This window comes from Protopterus annectens, chromosome 2.part1, assembly GCF_019279795.1.
Source record: "Protopterus annectens isolate FY-2018-M chromosome 2.part1, PAN1.0, whole genome shotgun sequence".
Taxonomy (NCBI): Eukaryota; Metazoa; Chordata; order Ceratodontiformes; family Protopteridae; genus Protopterus; species Protopterus annectens.
Genome location: NC_056729.1, coordinates 1,444,390,835 through 1,444,413,037, shown reverse-complemented (window position 1 = coordinate 1,444,413,037; position 22,203 = coordinate 1,444,390,835). Strand labels below are relative to the sequence as shown.

Genomic DNA, 22,203 nt, shown 5'->3' with positions numbered 1-22,203 from the left:
TCCACTGCAGTAACAACCTGGAGTTCTGAAACTCTCCTAGCTGAAATGACAGCTAGTAAGAAGGCAGTGTTCCATGTCAGGAATTTTAAGTCTGAAGGAGAGGCTGTTTCAAAAGGAGGAATATAAGCCTTTCTAGGACAAAGGTTAGGAAGGAGGGTGGTGTATGAGATGTCATGGGAGGCTTGATGTGGATGACCCCTCCAAGGAACTGTTTGACCACAGGATGAGAAAAGACAGGGGTGTGGTCAGGAAGATAGGCTGAGATAACTGAATCATGAATCTGTAATGATGAGTAAGAAAGGCCTTTGTCAAAGAGATATGCCACACAGAACAAGATGACGGGGATCTTGGCCCTGATGTGTTCACACCAAATTAAAAAACTGTTTCATTTTCCTGGTGCTAGGCCTTCTAGCTTTCCTTAGGATGTCCTGCACCTGCTTATGTAGGGAGAGACCGCCCAGGGGTTAAGGTATCCTCCAAGCTGTTAGACTGAGGGTTTGCAGTTTGGGGTGTCCCTTGTTCTGGGTTAGAAAGTCTAGACTCTGTGGTAGTATCCAAGGATTGTTGTGGTTAGGCTAAGAAGGAGGTGCCAGTGTTGCCTTTGCCAATCTGGAGTTACAAGTATGACCCCTGGGTGCTCTTTTCTGATTTTTTGAAGTACCCTGGGAAGTAGGGGCATTGGTGGTAAGGCATAGATGAATAGGCCTCTCCATGTGAAAGAGAGAGAGAGAACTGTTTTCCAGGCTGACAGAGTCTTGTTCCTGGAACCGAACCTTTTCAATTGTGTGTTCTCCCTGGTGGCAAAGAGGTCCATTTGTGGGGTCCCCCATTTCTCGGCTGTGCTGAGAATGATCTCCCGATGCAACTGCCACTCATGGGGGTCTACAGGCATCTACCGAGTTGGCCTGCCCGTTGGTTGTTCACATTTGGGAGGTACTGAGCCAACAGATGGACTGCCATGGAATGAGCTGTGCATCCACTGCCACTGCCATGGAGGCAAAGAGGATAGGAATTGTTTTCCCCTTGTTTTTGTAATGCATGACTGTGATATTGTCTGTATCCATGACTAGCACACCTGATTTCAATTTCTCTCTTAATGCTAGTAAAACCCATTGCGCTGACACTAGTTTCTTTACGTTTATATATTTGTCTTTAATCCTGCGTTCCCACTTTCATTGGGTTTGTAACTGGTTGAAGAATGTGCTTCAAGCCGTCTTTGAGGTGTCTCTTGGTGGAGTCTGTTGCAAAGCTGAATGGTAGGCCTGGGTTTTAGACTGCAGGCCTTGTTCAACCATGCAAATTTGCCTTTGAGGCCAGGTATCCACCTTATCTTGTTAGACAGTGGTTCTGCATGCTGGCTCCACACCATTTTGAGGTTCCACTGTAATTTATTCATGTGTAGCTTGGCCAGGGGAATCACAAGAATGAAAGACACAATGTAACTCAGTGCCTGGAAAAAGTACAGTTTTGTACCTACCATAAATGTAGATGTCCGAACTGGATAGCATCTGCAGTCATAACAACTGGGTTGTCCTGTCGTCAGGCAGCCCTTCGGTCGGCCGGATTCCAAAGTCTGGGTCCGGCTTCGGCTGATGTCGCACTTCACCCGACGTCATCTCTGCTGGTCTTCGGGTATAAAGGCATCAGCCGACGCCATTTTCCTCAGTGTTTCTTGCCCCAGATGCCAGTTGCCCTCTTGGAAGGCTAAATTTTGGATAAATGCCAATGTTTCCAAAAAGATAGAAGGCAAACACAAAAAATAAGCATGTATGTACATATATACAAATAAATACACCATAAGAGACTCCCCCCACCAGCTAGCTATTAGGAGGGTAAATACCCTAGGAGTACCACAGAGGGGAAGGAGGGAGGGTAATCCTGACTGCAGATGCTATCCAGTTCGGACATCTACATTTATGGTAGGTACAAAACTGTACTATGTCCTTCATGGATGTATCTGCAGTCATAACAACTGGGTAGAATACCATAGCCAACTAGGGGAGGAGGAAGAAGAAATTATGGTGTGGTTAGGATCCCTTGCAGTACAGCAGTGGCAAACCCTGCTCGGGATCTGGAATACAAAGGTAAATTATAATGCTTGGCAAATGTATGCACGGAGGTCCAAGTAGCCGCCTCAATAATGTCCTTGGTTGCCACTCCTCGTAAGAAGGCTGTGGTAGTGGCTGTTGCCCTTGTAGAATTGAGGCCTTATGTTCTGTGGAATTGGTTTTCCATGGAAGGAGTAACAGAATCGTATGCAATTTCCTATCCATTTGGAGATTGTCTGTTTGGAAATTGCTTTTCCTTCCCTTCCTGTTGCATAGGCTACAAAAAGCTGGTCAGTTTTTCTGTTACTTTTGGTTCTGTCCAGGTAGTAGCGTAGCTGTCTATGTACATCCAAGGTATGCAGCATTCTTTCCCCTCTGTTTTGTGGGTTGGGGAAGAAGGTAGGTAGGTGGATTGCCTGGTTTAAAGACACTCTGGATACCACCTTAGGCATAAATGTTGGATTAGTTCTCATGGACACTCAATCTTGGTGGAAGATTAGGAAGGGTTGTACTGCCATTAGGGCCTGAAGTTCAGAAACCCTCCTTGCTGAGGTTATTGCCAGTAGGAAAGCAGTTTTCCATGATAGATGCTGTAGGTCAGCTGTTGCTGCTGGTTCAAAAGGAGGGAGTGTCGACTTTTCTAGCACAAAGTTCAAGTCCCAAGCTGGCAGTGGTGGTTTCCTAGGAGGTTTTACATTCTTGATCCCTCTGAGGAACTGCCTGAGTAGAGGATGTGAAAAGACAGGTGGATCAAAGCTGTATTCTGCTGAAATAGCTGATGCATGTATCTTGATGGAGGAATAGGACAGGCCTGTATGTAGAAGCTCTGCCAAATACTCCAGAATGTTAGCAATATCTATATTCGACACATCTTTTCCTCTTTCAGCACTCCAAATGACAAACCTTTTCCATTTTCCTGCATAGTTCCTTCTAGTTGAAGGTCTGCGGGCTTCAAGGATAATGTCTTTAACCCTCTGGGAAAGATCTGGATTAGTTGCTGCTATGTGATGTTCCATGCAGTCAGTTGCAAAGTTTTAGGTTTGGATGCATGATGCTGTAGTTGTTCTGAGTTAACATCAAAGGCATCAGGGGTATTGACCACATTTTGTCCCGAGACATGCTCCTCAGCAATGGGTACCAGTGTTGTCTTGGCCATTTCGGAGCTATCAGGGTTATCCTTGGACGTTCCTCCTTGATTTTTAGTAATACCTTGTGTATCAAGGGAAGAGGTGGGAATGCATATGCTGTCAGACCTTTCCAGCTGAAGGAGAGTGAATCCACCTTCCATGCAAGTGGGTGGAATGTCCTTGTGCAGAATTTTTTGAGCTGGTGATTGAGAGGGGAAGCGAATAGATCTATCTGTGGCATTCCCCATTTCTTTGTGATGATCTTGAAGATGTCCGGGTGTAGCATCCATTCGTGAGCATCCGAGGTGGTTCTGCTTAACATGTCTGCTAGAGTGTTCTCCTTTCCCGGTACAAATATTGCCTGTAACTGGATGTTGTAGCTGAGTGCCAGGTTCCAAAGGTCCAAAGTCATTCTGCATAGGGGTATGAATGAGTGCCTCCCTGTTTGTTGATGTACCACATGACTGTGGTGTTGTCTGTCCTTATCATCAAATGGCCTTCTTTGAGAAATGGTCTGAATTTTTGGATTGCCAGTTTTACTGCCAGCATTTCTTTTTGGTTGATGTGCAGGTGTAGTTGGTCCTGAGTCCACAATCCCTGTACGCATTTGTCCAGCATGTGAGCCCCCCATCCTAGGTCTGAGGCGTCTGTTGTGATGGTTTGGCTTACTCGAAAGTTGTGAAAGGGTAGGCCTGGGTTTGACTGGCATGCTTGAGCCCACCATAGGAACTCCTGTTTTAGGCATGGGATTAGTGGTATTTCTGCTTCTAGGCTGTGCCTGTGTTGGGACCATAAATTCTTTAGGTACCACTGTAGTTTTCTCATATGCAGTCTGGCATGTGGGACCAAGATTATGCATGATGCCATGAAGCCCAAGGCCTGCAGAACTTTTCTTGCTGTTAGCTTGTTCTGTTTTGTTAGTGCCAAGAAGTAAAGAGGGAGTTCTTTTTGCTTTTCTGCAGTTAGGAATGCCATTTGTTTTACTGTGTCCAAATCTGCGCCCAAGAATGTCCTTGTTTGGGATGGTATCAGCCTTGACTTTTGTAAATTGACTGTGTATCCCAGGGCTTGTAGCAAGTAAATGACCCTTTGTAAATCTGTTGTCAGCTTGCTTTTGTTGTCCGCTTGTAGCAGGCAGTCGTCCAGGTATGGATAAATTTGGATTCCCTGTAGTCTGCAGTGGGCGATTACTGATGCCAGGCATTTTGTGAATACTCTGGGCAGTAGATAAGCCAAAGGGCAATGCTGAGAATTGATAGTGCTCTGATCCTGCAAGAAATCTGAGGTATCTTCTGCAATTTGGTCGAATGGGGACATGCAGGTATGCCTCCTTGAGATCTAGAGTTACCAGCCAACACTCCTTGCCCAGCATGGGAAGAAGTTGCTGTAGGGTCAGCATTTTGAATTTTGGGACAATGATGTATGTGTTTAAGATGGACAGGTCGAGAATAGGTCTCCAACTTTTTTCTTTTCTTGGAACTAGGAATAGTCTGGAGTAGAATCCTTTGCCTTGTTCTGTTATTGGTACTCTTTCCACAGCTCTCATCTTTGTTAATTGCATTATCTTGCTGTAGAGCTTCTATTTTTTGATTTGGAGGCAGGTTTGGCATTCCTCTTTTGACTGGTAAAGTGTGGAAGTGGAACCGGTAACCTTGGTCTATGGTTTGCAAAATCCACTTGTCTTTTGTGATATAGTGCCAATTTTTGGAAAATAAGGCTAATTTTCCGCCTAAAGGTGCTGCTATTTGTTCCCTGGTAGGCGGAGTTAGAGTCAAGTCACTGTGATTGTCCTGTTGCAGTGGTAGTGGCTGTGTCTGTGCCTCTGTTATTACCTTGCCACTGTCGTCCTCTGTAGGCACCCCCTCTGGATTGATTTCTGCCTCTGGAACGTCTATTCCTGCCCCTTTGGGATCTTGTGGAGTCAGGAAAGGACCAATTTTTGGCAGGCCAGTTCCTGCTAAACCTTGGGGGCTGAACCTGTAAGAAATCTTTAACCGTTTGTACAGATTTTGCCTTTTCTTCCATTTTCTTCATTACCTGCTGGGCAGGTGTACCAAACAAACTGGTCTTATCCATAGGAGCATCTAATTACTTAGCTTTAACATGATCCGGTAAGACCTGTTCCTTCAACCATGCATGTCTTCTTATCACTGTGCCAGTCATGGCTGATCTAAATGAAGCCTCCAGTGCATCATAGCCACATTTTAAAGAATGGTTACTAACCTGTTGTATGTTATTTACCATTTCTAATACATATTTCTTATCTATAGAGTCATCAGAGGATAGCTTTTTAGTTAACTGATCAAGCATAAACTCTTGGTATTGTATCATGTGAAACTGACAGTTTAAAGCTCTAGCTGAGAGAGTAGCAGAGGTGTAAACTTTTTTGCCCCATCTGTCTAAAGACCTGGATTCCCTTTCAGAAGGAGTAGGGTTTTTTTCTGTGGTCGAGGCTACTGCCTTAGGCCCCTGGGATATAGTTTCGGGGTCTGCAAGTGGGGCCTTGTATAGGTGGTGATGAGTGTCTGGCACCCTGTAAAATCTATCTGGTTTGGCAGGGGCTGGAGGTAAGGAATCAGGTGCAGTGCAGACATCATTAAATGCATCGTCCACAACAGAAAGGACAGGAGGTATAGCTAAGGGCCTATGTTGTGGTAAGTGCAGAAAAGTTCTAAGTCTTTTTCTGGAATCTGAGAAGTCCTGTTCCTGCCATTGGAATTGTTCTCTCATGGCATGTAAGGTTTCCCCAAAGGAGAATTCCTCTGGTGGAGAGGCAGCTGGAATGGATTCTTCAGCATCGGAGTCTTCATAATTGGAAAAAGGAGCCTCTGGCTGGTCTGTATTATCTGAGTCATCCGCAGAATCATCAGAGGACACAGGCTCGGGGGGCTCTGCTCTAGGTCTCTTTTCTGGGGGCTGAGAGGCCCTGTCTGGGTGAGACTGAGATCCCCTAATTAAGGATATTAAATCTTCTGCCAGAGTAAGCATTTGTGAACTAGAAGTGGGCCTGGTTGAGGGGGGTTTAACAGGCACTGATTTTGTAGATTTGGCTGCTTTAGCCCTGGCAAAGGCCTTAATAGACATGGCTGCAGGAAGCCTAGCAGCACCACGTGCTGGGGTAGAGACATCCAAAGGGATGGTGTCTGATAAGTCACTAGTAACCACAGTTGTAGGTAAAATTTCTGAGGCTGATTCAAGTAAAGTAGCAGGAACCTCAGTAGTAGTCATTGATTCAGCTGTATTTTGATCAGTTTTCTCGGTTTCGGCCGAAACCGAGACACTCGCAGTTTGCTTAACCGTGGTTTCGGCCGAAACCGCGGACCGCGAGTGTCGGTCTTTTTCTTTGCGTTTTTTAACAATTTGGGCAGTCGGAGGATCCGACGGCATAATGTACGCAAAATCTGAGCCGAAAAACTGTTCAGCAAACTCCGACCGACGCCTAAGCGTTCGTCGGTTGAAGGAAGCACAGGCCGAACAGGCTGCTACGTCGTGGTCTGGGCCTAAACAAGGCAAACAGTAGGAGTGGAAATTTTTATGAGGTATTTGTTTCCCACAAGTTAAACAGTTATTGACTTTTTCTGACATCGGCTGAGGCAAGAAAGAGTCCCCAACGGGGTACTTAGCTTTTAGAAGTCTTCGAAGTAGTATTCGGTAGTAGTAATCTCTGGATCTGATCGACCGGCACTTGCGAACAGCTTCTGCTTCGGGCGCCACGCGGCAAAAAAGACTGGGGAAAATGGCGTCGGCTGATGCCTTTATACCCGAAGACCAGCAGAGATGACGTCGGGTGAAGTGCGACATCAGCCGAAGCCGGACCCAGACTTTGGAATCCGGCCGACCGAAGGGCTGCCTGACGACAGGACAACCCAGTTGTTATGACTGCAGATGCATCCATGAATGACATACTCTCTGGCTATAAGAATATTGCTGCCCATAATTTTTTGAAAGTTATTTGTCAGTCAGGATTCCCAGTCTAGAGGCAAGAAGGCCTTTTGAAGGGTACAGTCCAGTAGGGTCCCCAAGAGCAGGATTCTGGTAGTGAGTAGAGTTTGGAATTCTTGATCATTTACGGTGGAAGGAAGATAAACATGGTTTGGGTGAACATCAAGTCTGTGCTGATTAGAGCCAGGCTTTCACACAGAGTGAGGCAATTATCCAGGCAGGGGTAAATATGTAACCCTTGTTTTCTGCAGTATACAATGAGCAGAGTTAAGCATTTTATGAATGCCCAGGAAGCATTAAACAAGCCAAAGGGGCAGAGCACACAATTGAAAATGTTTAGAACTTGCTCTGATGCTCAAGAATCCTCTGCTTGATTTTTCTATGGGAATATGCAAGTATGCATGCTTTAAATCTAGAGTCCCCATGAAAGCCTTTGGGAAAAACATGGTCAAGAGTTACTATAGGGTCAGCATCCTCAATTTGAGAACCTCCAGGGATAGGTTGAGGTTAGACAGGTGTAGAATATAACAGAATAGGTCCACTTTTCTTGGGACCAGTAACAGTCTTGAGAACAAGCCCCTTCCTATTTGATGTAGCGGGACTGCTTCCTCTGAGCCCTGTACACGTAGAGATTCTACATGTGAAAAAGCCTCTGCTTTTCGGGATGGTGGTACATCTGGAAAGCCTGAATGTTTTGGCGGGGGTGTATGAATTTGAGTTGATATCCCCTGGAAATATTTACTACCCACTGGTCTGAATTAATGAGGTCAATTTTCTTTGAATAGTGCCAGTCTTCCTGTAAGTCTTTGAAAAGGTTAGGAGGAAAAGGAGGGAAGGAGGGGGGGGGGCATGCTAAGAAAGAGTCACAGCCGCTCCTTACTACGGACCTGTGAGGTGGAAGTAACTGGTCTTGAAGTATACTGCCCTTGCCTGAGTCTCCAGCGCTGACTCTGGTCCTTTTCCCTGTGGGTCTCTCTTTGACCTGCTTTGGTTGGGAAGGACCATTGTTTAGTGGGATGGTTTCTACTCAAATGTGGGTGCTGTACCTGCAAAGAATTTTTTTTCTGCATTGATTTAGCTTTGTCCTCCATTTTTTTTTTTTTTTTTTTTTTGAGCACAGCTTCTGCTTTAGGGCTGAAAAGGAACTCCTTATCCAAGCCAGTATCCAAAAGATTGCATTTAATATGCTCTGGGAGGGCTTGTTCCCTTAGCCATGCATGCCATCTAATGACAGATCCAGTGACTGCAGCCCTGCTAGCAGCCTCCAAAGCATGAACTCCACAGTGTAAATAATGCTTGGTTACTTGTGAAGTGGAGTTGCAAATGTCTAAACTCTTCAGATAAGCTCTTATTTTAATGGTCAAAAGCTTTTATCTCATCTGTTCCAGTAGAATTTCTTGGAATTTTATTATGTGGAACTGGCAGTTTAATACCCTCATACAAAGAGTGACAGAAGTGTATACATTTTTGTCAAATCTATCAAGGCCTTTGCCTTCTTTAACAGTGGGTAGGGGGTTTCTGGATGTGCTGTCTCTGGCACCTTTGGGTGCAGGAATGACTACCTCTGTGCCAGCTGATAGATATTTAAAAAGTTGCTAATGCAAATCCATAAACCTGTAGAATGTATCAGACTTCCTGGGTGCACAAGGAAGGATTCCTAGAAAACATCATCAACCACCTCCAAAACTGGAGGAACAGCAAGAGGTTTTATTTTCTGGGAGGTTGAGAAATTTCCCTGACTCTTTTCTTAGACTGGGGCTAGTCTTGCTCTTCCCAATGAGAATGATCCCCCAGGGACAGTAAAGTCCTCAGAAGGGAAGGCAGAAGGCAAAGTTTCTTCTGAATCAGACTCCTCAAAGGATAACAAAGAGGGTTCCTCTTTAAAAACTGAATTCTCTTGGTCAGAGCCCTCCTCTGCCCCAAAAGGATCAAATAGAACCTCTGGGATTGGATCTCTTCCTTTTTCCTGAGGAGGGTTTGGGGGAGGATGTCTGCCCCTAACTAGGGCAATATAATCTGCTAATTTAACCACATCCTGCTGACAGGCCTGAGGCTGGAAGCTGCTAGGCCTGGAATGGAAAAAAGATGGCTTCCTGGTAGCAATCCTTTGTTTAGGCCTGAGGACACTGGAAGCATGGGCACCTGTATACCTCGAACTGTATATGTCGAACTGTAGTGGTAGTGCTCTGGTCGCCGGAGGCTGAGGCCTGTAAAGTTGTCCCGGACCCGACCAACAAACCAAAATCCAAGACTTGTGGTGATGTTGAGGAGCCCGATAGCATATCACACTCTGAATGGGTCTCTACAGAAGTCACAGGAGGGGGTTGTGAAAGTGCCTCACTTACTTCCAAGATAACCAGCCTTGGAGGGCTAGCAGATGCTGAATGGACGTCTTCAGAAGATCTGAGGTCGGGCCATTTGCATTTAGAAAGATCGATGTCAGGATGACTAATGGATGCCATACCATGAGGAGAACCTAGGTACTTGCTAACAAACTTGGTTAAAATGTCTGGCCTACGCAAAAAGGTTTTAGAATTGAATCAAGCACAGAAACAACAATTAGAGACATTGTGGTCTGGACCCAAACAGGTAACACGGAAGCAGTGGAAATCTCGGTGTGGGATTTTTTTTTACCACAGTGGAGACCGTTGTTAACTTACTCTGACATTAGTCAGCAAAAAAGGAAGAGTTCCCCAACAGGGTACACAGTTTCTGAAGTTGCTCTCTGGTGCGTACCGACCGACACACATACTGGATTGTCTGCTTCTGGCTCCAATGGCAAGAAAAAACTGAGGTTATGACACTGGCGAACTCCATTTATACCAGAGTACTGATGTCAGGTTAAGGCATCCGCCAGTTGTAGGAGAAGGGAAAATTCTTACTCTGGTAGTCGGGCTGGCCAAGGGTTTCCAAGGTCGGAAATCCCACAAGTCAGGACTGCAACAGTGAAATACAAAGAACATCTGCTGTTGCATGCTTTGAAATATAATACAAAGTGACACGTGAACTAAAATTAAAAGTGATCAGCAACAAATAAGATTCAGACTTTGTTGAGTGATGTCGAATGTTGCAATAAAAACCTGGACAGGCTAGAATTTGTCAGTATGAACAGAGATGACAGCCTGAATGGCCACAGGTGCTGAGTGGTCGTAATGCCTGCAACATATTGACCTACCCCTTACTGAAGACAGAAACCTTCTTACAAGATCAAACATTACTTCATATTTAACTTTCCTGTCACACTACTACAAGAAATTAATTTGTAAAATAAATACACACTAAAAGTTTAACTAAGAAAGTACAGTAGCCTTTTTACTTCAACAGAAATACAAAGCAAGGTTTCCCATTCCCTTCACTTCACTCTGTCTTGCACTTAAAACCTCTAAGATGGTGGTCAAAGTTAAGGGGGCAATTTCAGGAGTGCAAAACAAACTCATTACTTGTGAATGACACTAACTTATTTTAACAAATCTAGACGACTAACTTTCACAATTTACAGACATCTTAACACAATGACAGCCTTTCACCACAAACAAATTAATGCAAAAAATCCATCATAAGTCGGTACTGACAATATTGCACAATTGACCTCATGCAAATCAATAACACTTTTTAGATGTGTATGAATGAAGAAAGCTCAAAAGGTGTCAACAAATAATAAACAAGTTCAAAGCCAGTGATACCTACTGTTGGAGTAAGTGGGTTTAAATTCTTGTAACAAATTATACTACTAAGAGCTTTCTGTAATTTCATCCATTTAAAACAAAACTGGCAACACACCATATCACATATTCCTATTTTTTTTTATAAGCTCATAGTGTGTTTCCTTATTTACTTTACTTCACCAGGAAATCATATTAATTCAATTTATTCCAAGCCTGCTTACTTGCATAATAAACACTTAACTATCATCAAAAGGAAAAAAAACACTACCAATTCTTAAGGAGGGAAAATGCATTTTATTTCAGCATATTTGGATAATAAAATTGATTTTTCTCTGACAATAAAAAGGCATGAACTCTCCTATTTGGAGAAACTGACAGTCTGCATAAAAGTTATTTCATATTCTAAGCAGGCATACCTCATATATCAACATCTAATACCTTACTAATAAAAACAGCTAATGGAAGAAAATCTTTTGGTCAAACACCTCATCTAATACCTTACTAATAAAAACAGCTAATGGAAGAAAATCTTTTGGTCAAACACCTCTTTGTGACTCTAATTTTACTGTAATGTATTTAATAAATTACAGCTTAACAAAATAATTGTAATGCAGAAGTTTTACATCCTATCACTTTGGGCACACAATTCTTAACCAAGTTAAAATGTTAACAGTCAATGCTTACTTTTAAGCAGCCATAACATTAATAATGCTTAGATGAAAATAGCCATCTCTGCTTCAACAGCAGACACACATCGTAATGAACATTATCAATCTGTTGAGCTTAGCCAAATGTAAAACCATCATCCTTCAAGTACCTACATTTGTTACAACTTGTAGACTGTGTTCTTAATGACCTCATTGTTCAAACTTAAGACTCAGAGGCCAACCAACCTTTAATATCTTGTGTATAAAGGTACCTTACTCTTGCAAGTTACTAGTACATTAATAGCTCACAAAACGCTGATCGTTATACCACTGTTTATCTGCACACAGAGTTCTTTAGACAGTGCTCTGGTTTGGAACTCTTGATATTTTGTTCCACTGCTAACCCTTCCCATGTTTGTTTACTCAGCCTGTTGAAAACATGTAATAAACTCTTAAAATATCATTAAGCAAAAGGAAAAAGAGACTGACTGATTGGGTATAAAATACATTACTAGTGTGAGAAAGTGGTTTTAATTTATGGTCACCTGGATTTCTTTGATTTACCTTGCTAGTACTGCTGCTGCCACATGCCTCACTCTTGGATCTTCATCTCCAAGCAAATAAATGATGACATCATTGAGTACTCGATCTTGCAGCTTCAACAACTTGAGTCAAAAACAAAGAAGGAATCAGAATTTAGTTTCTAAAGATTTAAGTAAACCACTGGCCTTACAATATTTTGCAGGCCACCATACAAATTATGGACACCAAAATTCTTACTTTAATTGAAAACAATAACAAATCTTCACACTACTTAAATAGCTTCACAGCTTAATACTGTATTCCTAATAGTTTTCACTGTTACTCTAAAACCACTGTAACCTTCTTTGTAGGAAAAAGACAGGGGAAAAGATGTGAGACAGCAACACTCTGATAATACTCACACTACATGCTCTAAACTAAAACAGGAGATGTATGAAACTGATGAGGGAGGGACATAGCACTGAAACTAGTGATAAAGAAAAAGATATTATAACACAGGCTTCCCTTAGACAAACTCCAACAGGTAGGGGAGTGGAAACAGACTTACACCATACAGTTAGAGAGTTTCCTAAAATAAAAAAGTCCCTGTGAAATTTAGGGAAGAAATGCATACTATTTTTAAATGCTATGACCCAAGTCTGGAAGACCTGAGTCTGTTATTAAAAATAGGAGTTACTCCTGAAATTTATGGAAACTGATAAAAGAAGCAAGAATAGGTCTAAATGCAAGGATAAGAGTGAATGTGTATGACAGGTTGAAAAGGAAAGCACTGTTATAAGAAACAGCCATGTATGGTGTGCCCTAAAAAGGCAGATTATGGTAAAAATAACTGGATCTATGCAAATAAATATGAATTGCCTAAAGATTACTTAAAGAGGCTCTGCTTTTGTACAAGGTTTTCAACCTCAGGTTCAGGCTACTATGAAACAGATGCCCCTTAACCGGCAAGGAGAAACACTAGAAAATTTACTTAAATATGATTAACTCTGCACCGAGAACACAGAAATAAGAGACAAGGAAGCAGCATCCAAGCTTATGGATTTGCAGATCAGACGTTATGAAAGGAGGGGAATAAAGTAAGACTAATTTTCAAGATAATTGTGAGCAAATGCCACTATTAAGTACACAGCAGAATACTAGGGAACTGAGGCAGGCTCAAACTACTGGTACTCCTCCATCCCTTGAGAATGAATCTTGTTTCAACTGACAGGACTACACAGTGGAAAGGAGAATGCCATTATAGACAGAAGCACCAGGAGAAGTGGAGCATCTGGCAAATGGACTATAGTAATGCTCCCGTCCCACCCCCACCCCCACCAATATAGACTCAAAGAATTTAAGAAGCTCAGAACTTCCAAGATGGCTGCACAATGAGTAACAGCTTGACTCTAGCTCTCCCAGTGTACAAACAGAAACCCAGCAGAGAAGACCAGTAGACTTTTGTGTTTTATGGGTAACTTTCAGTAACTGGCTAGTAAGTGTACTGCCTGAAAGCCAGGAAAAAAGAAATACAGAGCATCTAGAGAAAACAGCTACAAAAAGTGAGGAAGAAACACTGACTGGGGAAAGTTCTGCAGCTCTTCAGCATAAAGCAATGCAACCTCCAATCTACAGGAAGATACAAGACAACTGCACACAGACCTAGTTAAAATAAACGAAACACTGATGGTGTATATCAACACAAACAACAAAAGGCTGAAACAATGGAAGAAGCTTTAAAGAGATATTCAGATGAGGTGATAACATTGCAAAATCAGACAGGAAATGAAAACAAGGCTGGCCGAATATGAGACTGCTCAGTAGATGATGTTTCAAAAAATAATATAATTACAGGATGGAGCATATAGCTAAACCCTGAGATTTTCAGCTATACCACAGAAGCTGGAAGGAATAGACTGCATTCATTTTATGAAAGCACAAATAAGCAACTGTACTAGTATTACACAGCAAGCATGAATAAGCAACTGTACTAGTATTACACAGCAGGAGTTGTTAGATGAAAAGGCTCATTGTGTGTATGCTCCAAACCTGACTATGGGAAAGCAACCTAGACCTTCAGCAGTTAAGATGGAATCTTACCAGCAGAAGGGGTTGACTCTGATAAAATTGTGGCAGAAGGACAAAATACGAAAAGTGGAAGAAAACAGTGTTTGTGGAGAATGACTACTCATTGTACACCAGGCAGAAGAGGAGCAAATTAATTCCAGTTCTCAAGAAATGTCGAGATGCAGGTGTGAGATTCAAGTTGCTGTACCCAGCTGTCTTCAAAGTATTCTTTCCCGGAGGGACAAAATCATTTTTTGATGAAGTACATGCTAAGAAGTAAATATAAAAGTTTGCCTAACAAAAAGTGAGCTGTGAAATAGAATGAGATTCTGCTTCTTGTTCTTCCGGTAATAAAGACCACAGAGACACTGTACCTGTGAAACCTTTTCCACTGTTTCAACAGATAATGTTGGAGAGAAGGAAGGGAACATGAGAGTCAACTAGAAGAATCGAGAGTACACTGGAAATGAAGCAGAGACAGGATTTGGGAGATGGAGATGAACAGTAATAAAACCAGTAATAATGTGGGATTACAATCCAATAATTATATCTGTGAAATATGACACAAGAAAATCTGTAAATAATGGACTTTTTCAGAATCTCCTTGACATGTGGGGGACTCTGAAGTACATGCCTGTCATTAATGTTCGGAAAAATGCTTTGGGGAGGGAAAGAGAGGGGAGAAAGTTAACCATAAGTAAAGAAAACATTTTTTTCTCTCAATACTACTAATTTTGTGGTATATGGTTTTCTTTGCTGCTAAAAAGTAAAGTTTTCTCAGTTTTTTTTTTTTTTTTTTTTTTTTTTTAAGTGTAATGGGGATTGTAAATATGTGCTGCTGTTCTTTCCTTTTTTTCCTTTCTCTATTTCTCCTTGTTCGGTTTTAAGAAATGTAAACACTGCAATATAAAGAAAGAAAATCTGGTTAAAGAAAAAATAATGTACTTTCTCTCATTCTTGCATGAGGGAATCACTAGTTTAAAGACCTTAGACTTATTTAGTAACAATTTTAAGAGAAAGCAAGTAAGTGAAAAAGAATATTGAATATTATGAGGCTTTATGTTTAGTAGCAATTCTATATCTGGCCCTCATGTCTATGTGGAAACAATCTGATGAAGAGAAATTTACTGTCTGGTTCTCATATCTCCATGGAGACAATCCGATAAAATAGAAATTTGTTACAGCCTGGTGGAGTGTGACTGGCTAGGAAAAAAAGAAAAGGGAAACTGGCTATAAAATATTCTCTCAAAGCATTTAGAGGTTTTCCCAGTTGGGAGAGCTATAAAAATAAGATAAAACCAGTTAGCACTTAGTATAAGCACAAGCTGTACTATGCATCTTAGCAAGGAAAACTTTCCTTTAAAGTGAATTCGTATCTGTCAGTCTGGGACATTTGCTCCTATTAAGAGGGGAAAACTTCAATATTTGAAGATGTACATAGTTTTGTGTGTTAGTATTAAATTAATAGGTTTTAGGGTGTATTGGGGGGGGGGTTCTGCTTGATGGCTTTCAATAAAACAAAAAGTTTTGTAAGATGTGACATAGGCTCAAATGGATATGACAGTAAACAGCTATATAAAAGTTCAACCTGACAGTTTATGCATGTAGCACAAAATATGGAATTAGACATTTAACAAAAAAGTTGTTATACATAAAAGGCAGGAATAATAACTTTTAAAACAATGATGCTTTCTGTAATGTCTATGTCAATGGTCTCACAAATAAATACAAAAAAGAAAGAACAGTGAACTACATTAAAAAAGTAGAGTGCAAATACCTATGTTATAGGAGACACACTTGGAAAGAACTGAACATGTGAATTTGATAAAGAAAGGTTTTCAGGATGGTTATTCAGCAGAATATCTGTTACAAAGAAAAAGAGGGATACTTATATTAATTACAAGAGGAGCTCCAACAGTGAGAAAAGAGGATGAAAAATATAATAATGACAGATTTGTAGTGCTAAGAGGCTATTGGCAAGGGAAGAGGATTACACTGGCAAGCAGTTATATTCCACCTATAACTGCTATAATGGAGCTTAAGTAAATTCTGGGAGAAATAATCAGTTTTCAATAAAGAATATTACTTATAAGTGGAGAGTGGAATTTGATTTGCAGCTGAGATGATGCATCTGGGAGCCCAGAAGGGAAAGTATAACAAAGGAGGGTAGATTTTTGAAGAAATTTATGGAAATATTTGGCATGAAAGATGTGAATTCAGTAACAGACGTTAGGAGTGAATTTACATTGTGTGTGGAGTCTGCATTTCCTCCCCGCGGTTTGGTGGGCATTCGAAAGACATGCGTAAATGAGTGTGCCTTAGTTGAAGGTTGAACGTCGAGCTGGCACCTCGACGTTCGTGAAAATGTACTGCCAATCATTAGTGGATCGGAGTTCCGCTGTGGCGACCCCTAACTGGGAAAAGCCGAAAGACAAACAACAACATTCCCCCAGATATAAAAACTGGGCTAGGCTACACAGAATTTACATTTCATAGGAACATGTGCATTTAATTGAAGATCTTGATGTGCACCCAATAACTATTTCAGATCACGCACCAATAAAAACACAGGTAATGAAATAAAAATGAGACACTGGCGCTTTCCCACCAAACTACTGAAAAAGAGAGGAATTTAAGGAATGGGTTATGGAGATTATTCATGAGCTATTCCAGGGGATAGAAATTACTTCTGACAATATAGCTAGGAAGGGGGATAAAATGAAGGTGGAGTTTAAAAATAGGGTGGAAATAAAAGAAAAGGATCTATGGTTATGAATTAACAAGATTTACTTACAGGGACTGACTTTAAGGATTCCCTGCAGGATGCGGTGTCGGAAATGCTGGGTGGGGAGATTGGTAAGAACAGGTTGATGACTTTTCTGAGGTATGATATAGAATGAGAATAGCCTAGACATGGTAAGTGCTTACTGTGACTAATTATGGTGGCTGTCAAAAAAGTAATTACTAGAAAATGGAAATCAAAATCCAAACCAGCTACACTACAAATAGTGCAGAGATAAAAGAACTGCAATTGAGATCTTTAGAAAAGGGTAGATGCAAACTCCATATGAAAAAATGGGAATTGTGGGAACAATGCATACAGGGGAGGAATGAGTTTTAATAGAAGGCATGACTTAAATAAGCTATGGAATGTTTGACTGCAAATGACTGGGTAGAGTATAAGTGATGTATACTGTTTGCAACTGGGAGTGTGTGTCAGTACGGTGTGTGATGTAAAATGCTTGCAACTAGGGTTGTGACTGTGTGGTTTGCTTTCATTTATACAACGTATAGAGGGAATCTCAGAAAACAAGAAGAGGATCAACTGCAGAATGGTAAGCAGAAAATAAGGGATTACCTCGATAATATACAAGAGTCAAGAAAGAGTGCTGTTAAGCAATATTTTTTTTTTTTTGATAACACTAGAGCACAAAAAGTTTTAACACAACGACTCAGGCAAAAGTATTAAGAGCTGTCACCAAGTTTAGGGAGCATACGACAAGGAAGGTAACGAGATCCTGCAGAGGTATTAGAAATATTCTGGAACTTCTATGAAAGTCTGTATAAAGCAGAGAAATATGGAAATAAAGAAAATATACAAATGGAAATGTTTATGGAATAATTAAATATGCAAAGTTTAGAGGTAGATGAGGCTTAATTACTAACGGTTAGGTTAGGATGATATGAGACAAAAATTGGGATGTATAACCAATCTACAGGAAAGTCCCCAAGAATATATGGTATTCCTTTGGAAGTTTGGAAGCAAGGAGGGAAAAGACTTATAAAGATCTGGAACGCTTTGTTTAACAGTATTTTAAGAGGAAGGAAAGTACCAACATCCTGGAAGAAAGCAGTGGTAGCTGTAATAGGTAAAGAAGGTAAAGATCCATTAGATCCAGCTTTTTAAAGGCCCATTCCAATATTACAGCAAAATTATACCATGTTCATGTCTACAATGGCTAAAAGAATGGCAAAAGTAATACCAAAATTGATAGATATAGGTCAATGTGGTTTGTGGAGGGAAGGAAAACATCTGACAACATTAACAGAATATTGATGATCCAGAGGGAAGTAGAATGTAAGAAAATACCATTGTTGGTGGGTCTTGAGGCACAAAAAGCATTTGACAGAGTAAGCTGGGACATTAAGAGTAAGGCAATGGAAACATCTGCATTTCCTGTAAAAATTATAAAGCTGATTAAGAGGATATATGAGGGATCGGAGGTGAAAACTGAAGTGGGTTGGGTCCTCACTGATAATTTCTGCTTGAGCAGAGGAACCGGGAGGGGTGTCCTCTTTCCCCTGTGTTATTTGCATTACCTTTAGAACAACTGGCAAAGAAAATAAGGGACTCAAAAATTCAAGGAAACAGTTCGTACGGTAGTCAAAAAAAGCTGGCTGTATTTGCAGATATTTTATACCTGACAAAACCTGAAAGAGACATTACTGTGTTGTGGAAATTTTGAGACAGTTTCATATCTTTTTGGGATACAAAATTAATGAAGCTAAAACAAAGGCAATATTGGTAAATTATGTACCCACATATGAAGTGGTTCAGCAATATCCATATTTATGGGGACACAACAAAATTAAGTATTTAGGAATATGGATTAAAAATGATTCTGGTGTGGCAGCTAAGGAGATGTGGGAAGAGACTAAACTAAAGATAATACAAAAACTGAGAAACATGGAAGCTTTGTTATATTGATATGGATAGTAAGATACAAGCAATTAAAATGTTTTAGTCCCATTAGTCTTATACACAGGTCAGGCATATTTTTATCAACCAGAGGAGACGTTGTGGACAGCAATTAATAAAGAGCGGAAGGACTTTATGTGGGAGGGGAATGATGGCAACAGTCAAGTCAAGTCAGATAAGATGATTCTTACAGTAGAACAGGGTGGATTGGGATTACCTGATTTGAAGGGGTATTTCAGAGCTTCACAGTAAAGGCTCCTATACACATCACAAGCAGAAAACTATAATTCAAAGTAGAAATGGCTGATGATGAAACAGAGGGGGAAAGCTCAAGAAAAGTATAGTTGTGTACCTACCATAAATGTAGATGTTTGAGTGTATTCACTGTTGCAGTCATTACACTTGGGTTATCCTGCTGGCAGGCGACCCGCAGTTGGCCCGGGTTCCAAAGTCTAGGTCTGGCGTCGGTTGCTGTCGCTTCTTCTATGACGTCAGTGTGCCAGGGGTACAAAAGATGCAACCAACGCCATTTTCTTCAGTTTTTCTTGCCTCAGATGTCAGGTGCCCCCAAAAAGGAAGGCTGGAAAAAATGATGTCAAAAACATGCATGTACTAAAATAACATTTCCTCCATCTACAAGCAAATACATCACATAGGTTGTAGAGAGTTGAGAAGTACAAAAAGGACCCAGCAATGAGAAAGGGGGGTGGTGGGTGGGTAACCTGGACTGCAACAGTGAATACACTCGAACATCTACATTTATGGTAGGTACACAGCTGTACTATGTTCATTGTGTTTCACTGTTGCAGTCATTACACTTGGGTTGAATCCCAAAGCTGAGGTTGAGTGGCTGGGTCTAAATAGAATTAGGATAGGCTACCAGGCCCTGCAGAACTGCAGTGGCAAAGCCTGCTCTGGATTTAGAGTAGAGAGGTAAGTGGTAGTGCTTAGTGAAAGTGTGCACTGAACTCCAGGTTGCAGCTTCTAAAATGTCTTTGGTTGGTACACCTATGAGAAAGACTGCTGAAGTGGCTGCTGCTCTGGTAGAATGTAGCCTTACGCCCTTAGGCACTGATTTCCCATGTTGTGCATAGCAGAGGCGAATGCAGTGTCCTATCCATTTTGAAATGGTCTGTTTTGTGATCGGCTTTCCTTGTGATCCTTCAGCATAAGCTACAAAGAGTTGCTCAGTTTTTCTGAAAGCTTTTGTTTTGTCCAAGTAGAATCATAGCTGTCTGTATATATCCAAAGTATGCAGAAGTCTCTCCCGCTTTATTCTGGGGATTTGGATAGAAAGTTGGCAAATGAATGGTTTGGTTAAGAGCCACACTGGAAACCACCTTTGGCATAAATGTTGGGTTCGTCCCTAGAGAGGCCCTGTCCTGATGAAAAATGATGAAAGGTTCCACTGCCATTAAAGCCTGTAACTCTGAGACTCCTCTTGCTGAAGTTATTGCTAGGAGAAGAGCAGGTTTTCCATGATAAGAATCTTATATCAGCTGTGTTGGCTGGCTCAAAAGGAGGCAGTGTGAGTTTTTCTAATACAAAATTGAGGTCCCAAGTAGGTATTGGTGCTCTCCTTGGGGGTCTTATGTTTCTTGCCCCTCTGAGGTACTGCCTTAGCAGTGGATGTGAAAAAATAGGAGGTTCCGTATTGTAATGAGCTGAAATGGCAGAGGCATGGATTTTAATAGATGAAAAGGATAGGCCTTTGTCCAGCATCTCAGTTAGGTATTGTAAAATCTGATGTATATTTGGCAAAAGCGGTTCGAGTCCTTGTGCCTGGTTCCAAGCACAGAATCTCTTCCATTTTTCTGCATATGATTTCCTGGTGCTGGGCCTCCTGGCTTCTAGAATGACATCCATAACAGCTTTAGAGAGAGATGTGGTCTGAGTGGCTAAATTATCTGCCATGCAGCCTGATTTAAGGTTCTGCGTTGACTGTGTAGAATCTGATTGCTTTGTTGAGTCAGAAGATGAGGAATTTGAGGTAAAGGCCAGGCTGGTCCTCAAGACAAGCTCTTTAGGAATGGGTACCAGTGCTGGCGTGGCCAGTCTGGGGCAATCAGAATCATTTTTGGCTTCTCTTGTCTGGCTTTTAGGAGTATACCTTGGGAAGAAGAGGCAGTGGAGGGAAGGCATAAACTGTCAGGGTTTTCCAGCTGAATGAAAGAGCATCCACTTTCCATGCTTGTGAGTGATAAGCTCTTGTGCAGAATTTCTGCAGTTGGCAGTTGTGAGGGGAGGCAAAAAGATCTATGTCCGGGCGTCCCCATTTCCTTGTTATCATGCTGAAGACCTGTGGATTTAGTTTCCATTCGTACGGATCCATGAGATTTCTGCTTAGTTCGTCTGCCAGTGTATTTTTCTTTAATGGCAGGAATTGTGCCTGCAGATGTACTTGATAGGTCAGTGCTGTGCTCCACAGAGTCATGGCTTGCCTGCAGAGGGGGTAGGAATGTGTGCCCCCTTGCTTGTTTATGGACCACATAACTGTGGTGTTGTCCATCTTTAGTAGTAGTTGTCCCGGATGTAGTAGATCCTTGAAGGCTGTCAGGTCATTCTGTACAGCTAGCATCTCTTTTTGATTGATGTGAAAATGCATTTGTTCCTTGGGCCACGTGCCCTGAATACATTTTCCTGCCATATGTGCCCCCCCAGGCATAATCCGATGCATCCGTTGTTGTTGTTTGCCTGGCAGTGGGTAAGGTGAAGGGCTGTCCCTTATTGTGGTGACAGGCCCTGAACCACCATCGAAACTCCTGTTGTAGACAGGGAATTACAGTCACTATTGTTTCCAGCCTGTGGCAATGCTGAGTCCAAACACTTTTTAAGTACCATTGTAGTTTCCTCATATGCAGTCTTGCATATGGAATGAGTAGAATGCAGGACGCCATGAAGCCCAGGGCCTGCAGAATTTTTCTTGCAGGGAGCTGGGTCTTTGTTGCCATCATTTGAAAGTAATGAGTCAGTTGCCTTTGTTTGTCTGGCGTGAGATAACCCATCTGGGCAGTTGTATTTAAGCTTGCACCCAGGAATATTATCTCTTGAGAGGGCACTAGTTTTGATTTCTTTTCGTTTACTGTGTACCCTAGGCAAATTAATAATCTTTTTACAAACGCCAGATGCTTTAGTGGAATGTCCTTGCTCTCTGCTTGAATAAGGCAGTCGTCCAAGTGGGGATATATCTGAATTCCTCTTTGTCTGCAAAATGCAATTACTGTTGCCAGGCATTTTGTGAAGACCCTGGGCACAGTAGATAAGCCACAGGGCAGTGCAGAGAATTGGTAATGCATTGAGCCAGCTATGAATCTGAGGTATCTTCTGCAGGATTGTCTGATTGGGACATGCAGGTATGCCTCTTTGAGGTCCAAAGTAACCAGCCAAGCCTTCTTGCCCAGCATGGGTAGAAGTTGCTGCAGTGTTAACATTTTGAATTTTGGAACATCCGGGAAAGTATTTAGGATTGACAAGTCCAGTATTGGT

The 22,203-nt window shown here is 41.6% G+C and overlaps 1 protein-coding gene across 4 annotated transcripts in view; it reads right to left on the bottom strand.

Annotated features, from left to right (window-relative positions):
- The window catches only part of HTT (huntingtin), a 4,811,037-nt gene that overhangs the window by 3,301,369 nt on the left and 1,487,465 nt on the right, over positions 1–22,203 (bottom strand). For all 4 annotated transcript variants that reach the window (XM_044062924.1, XM_044062926.1, XM_044062925.1 and 1 more), the window contains one exon: positions 11,994–12,094. In XM_044062924.1, the coding sequence (XP_043918859.1) occupies positions 11,994–12,094 (101 nt within the window). The remainder of the gene's footprint in view (positions 1–11,993; positions 12,095–22,203) is intronic.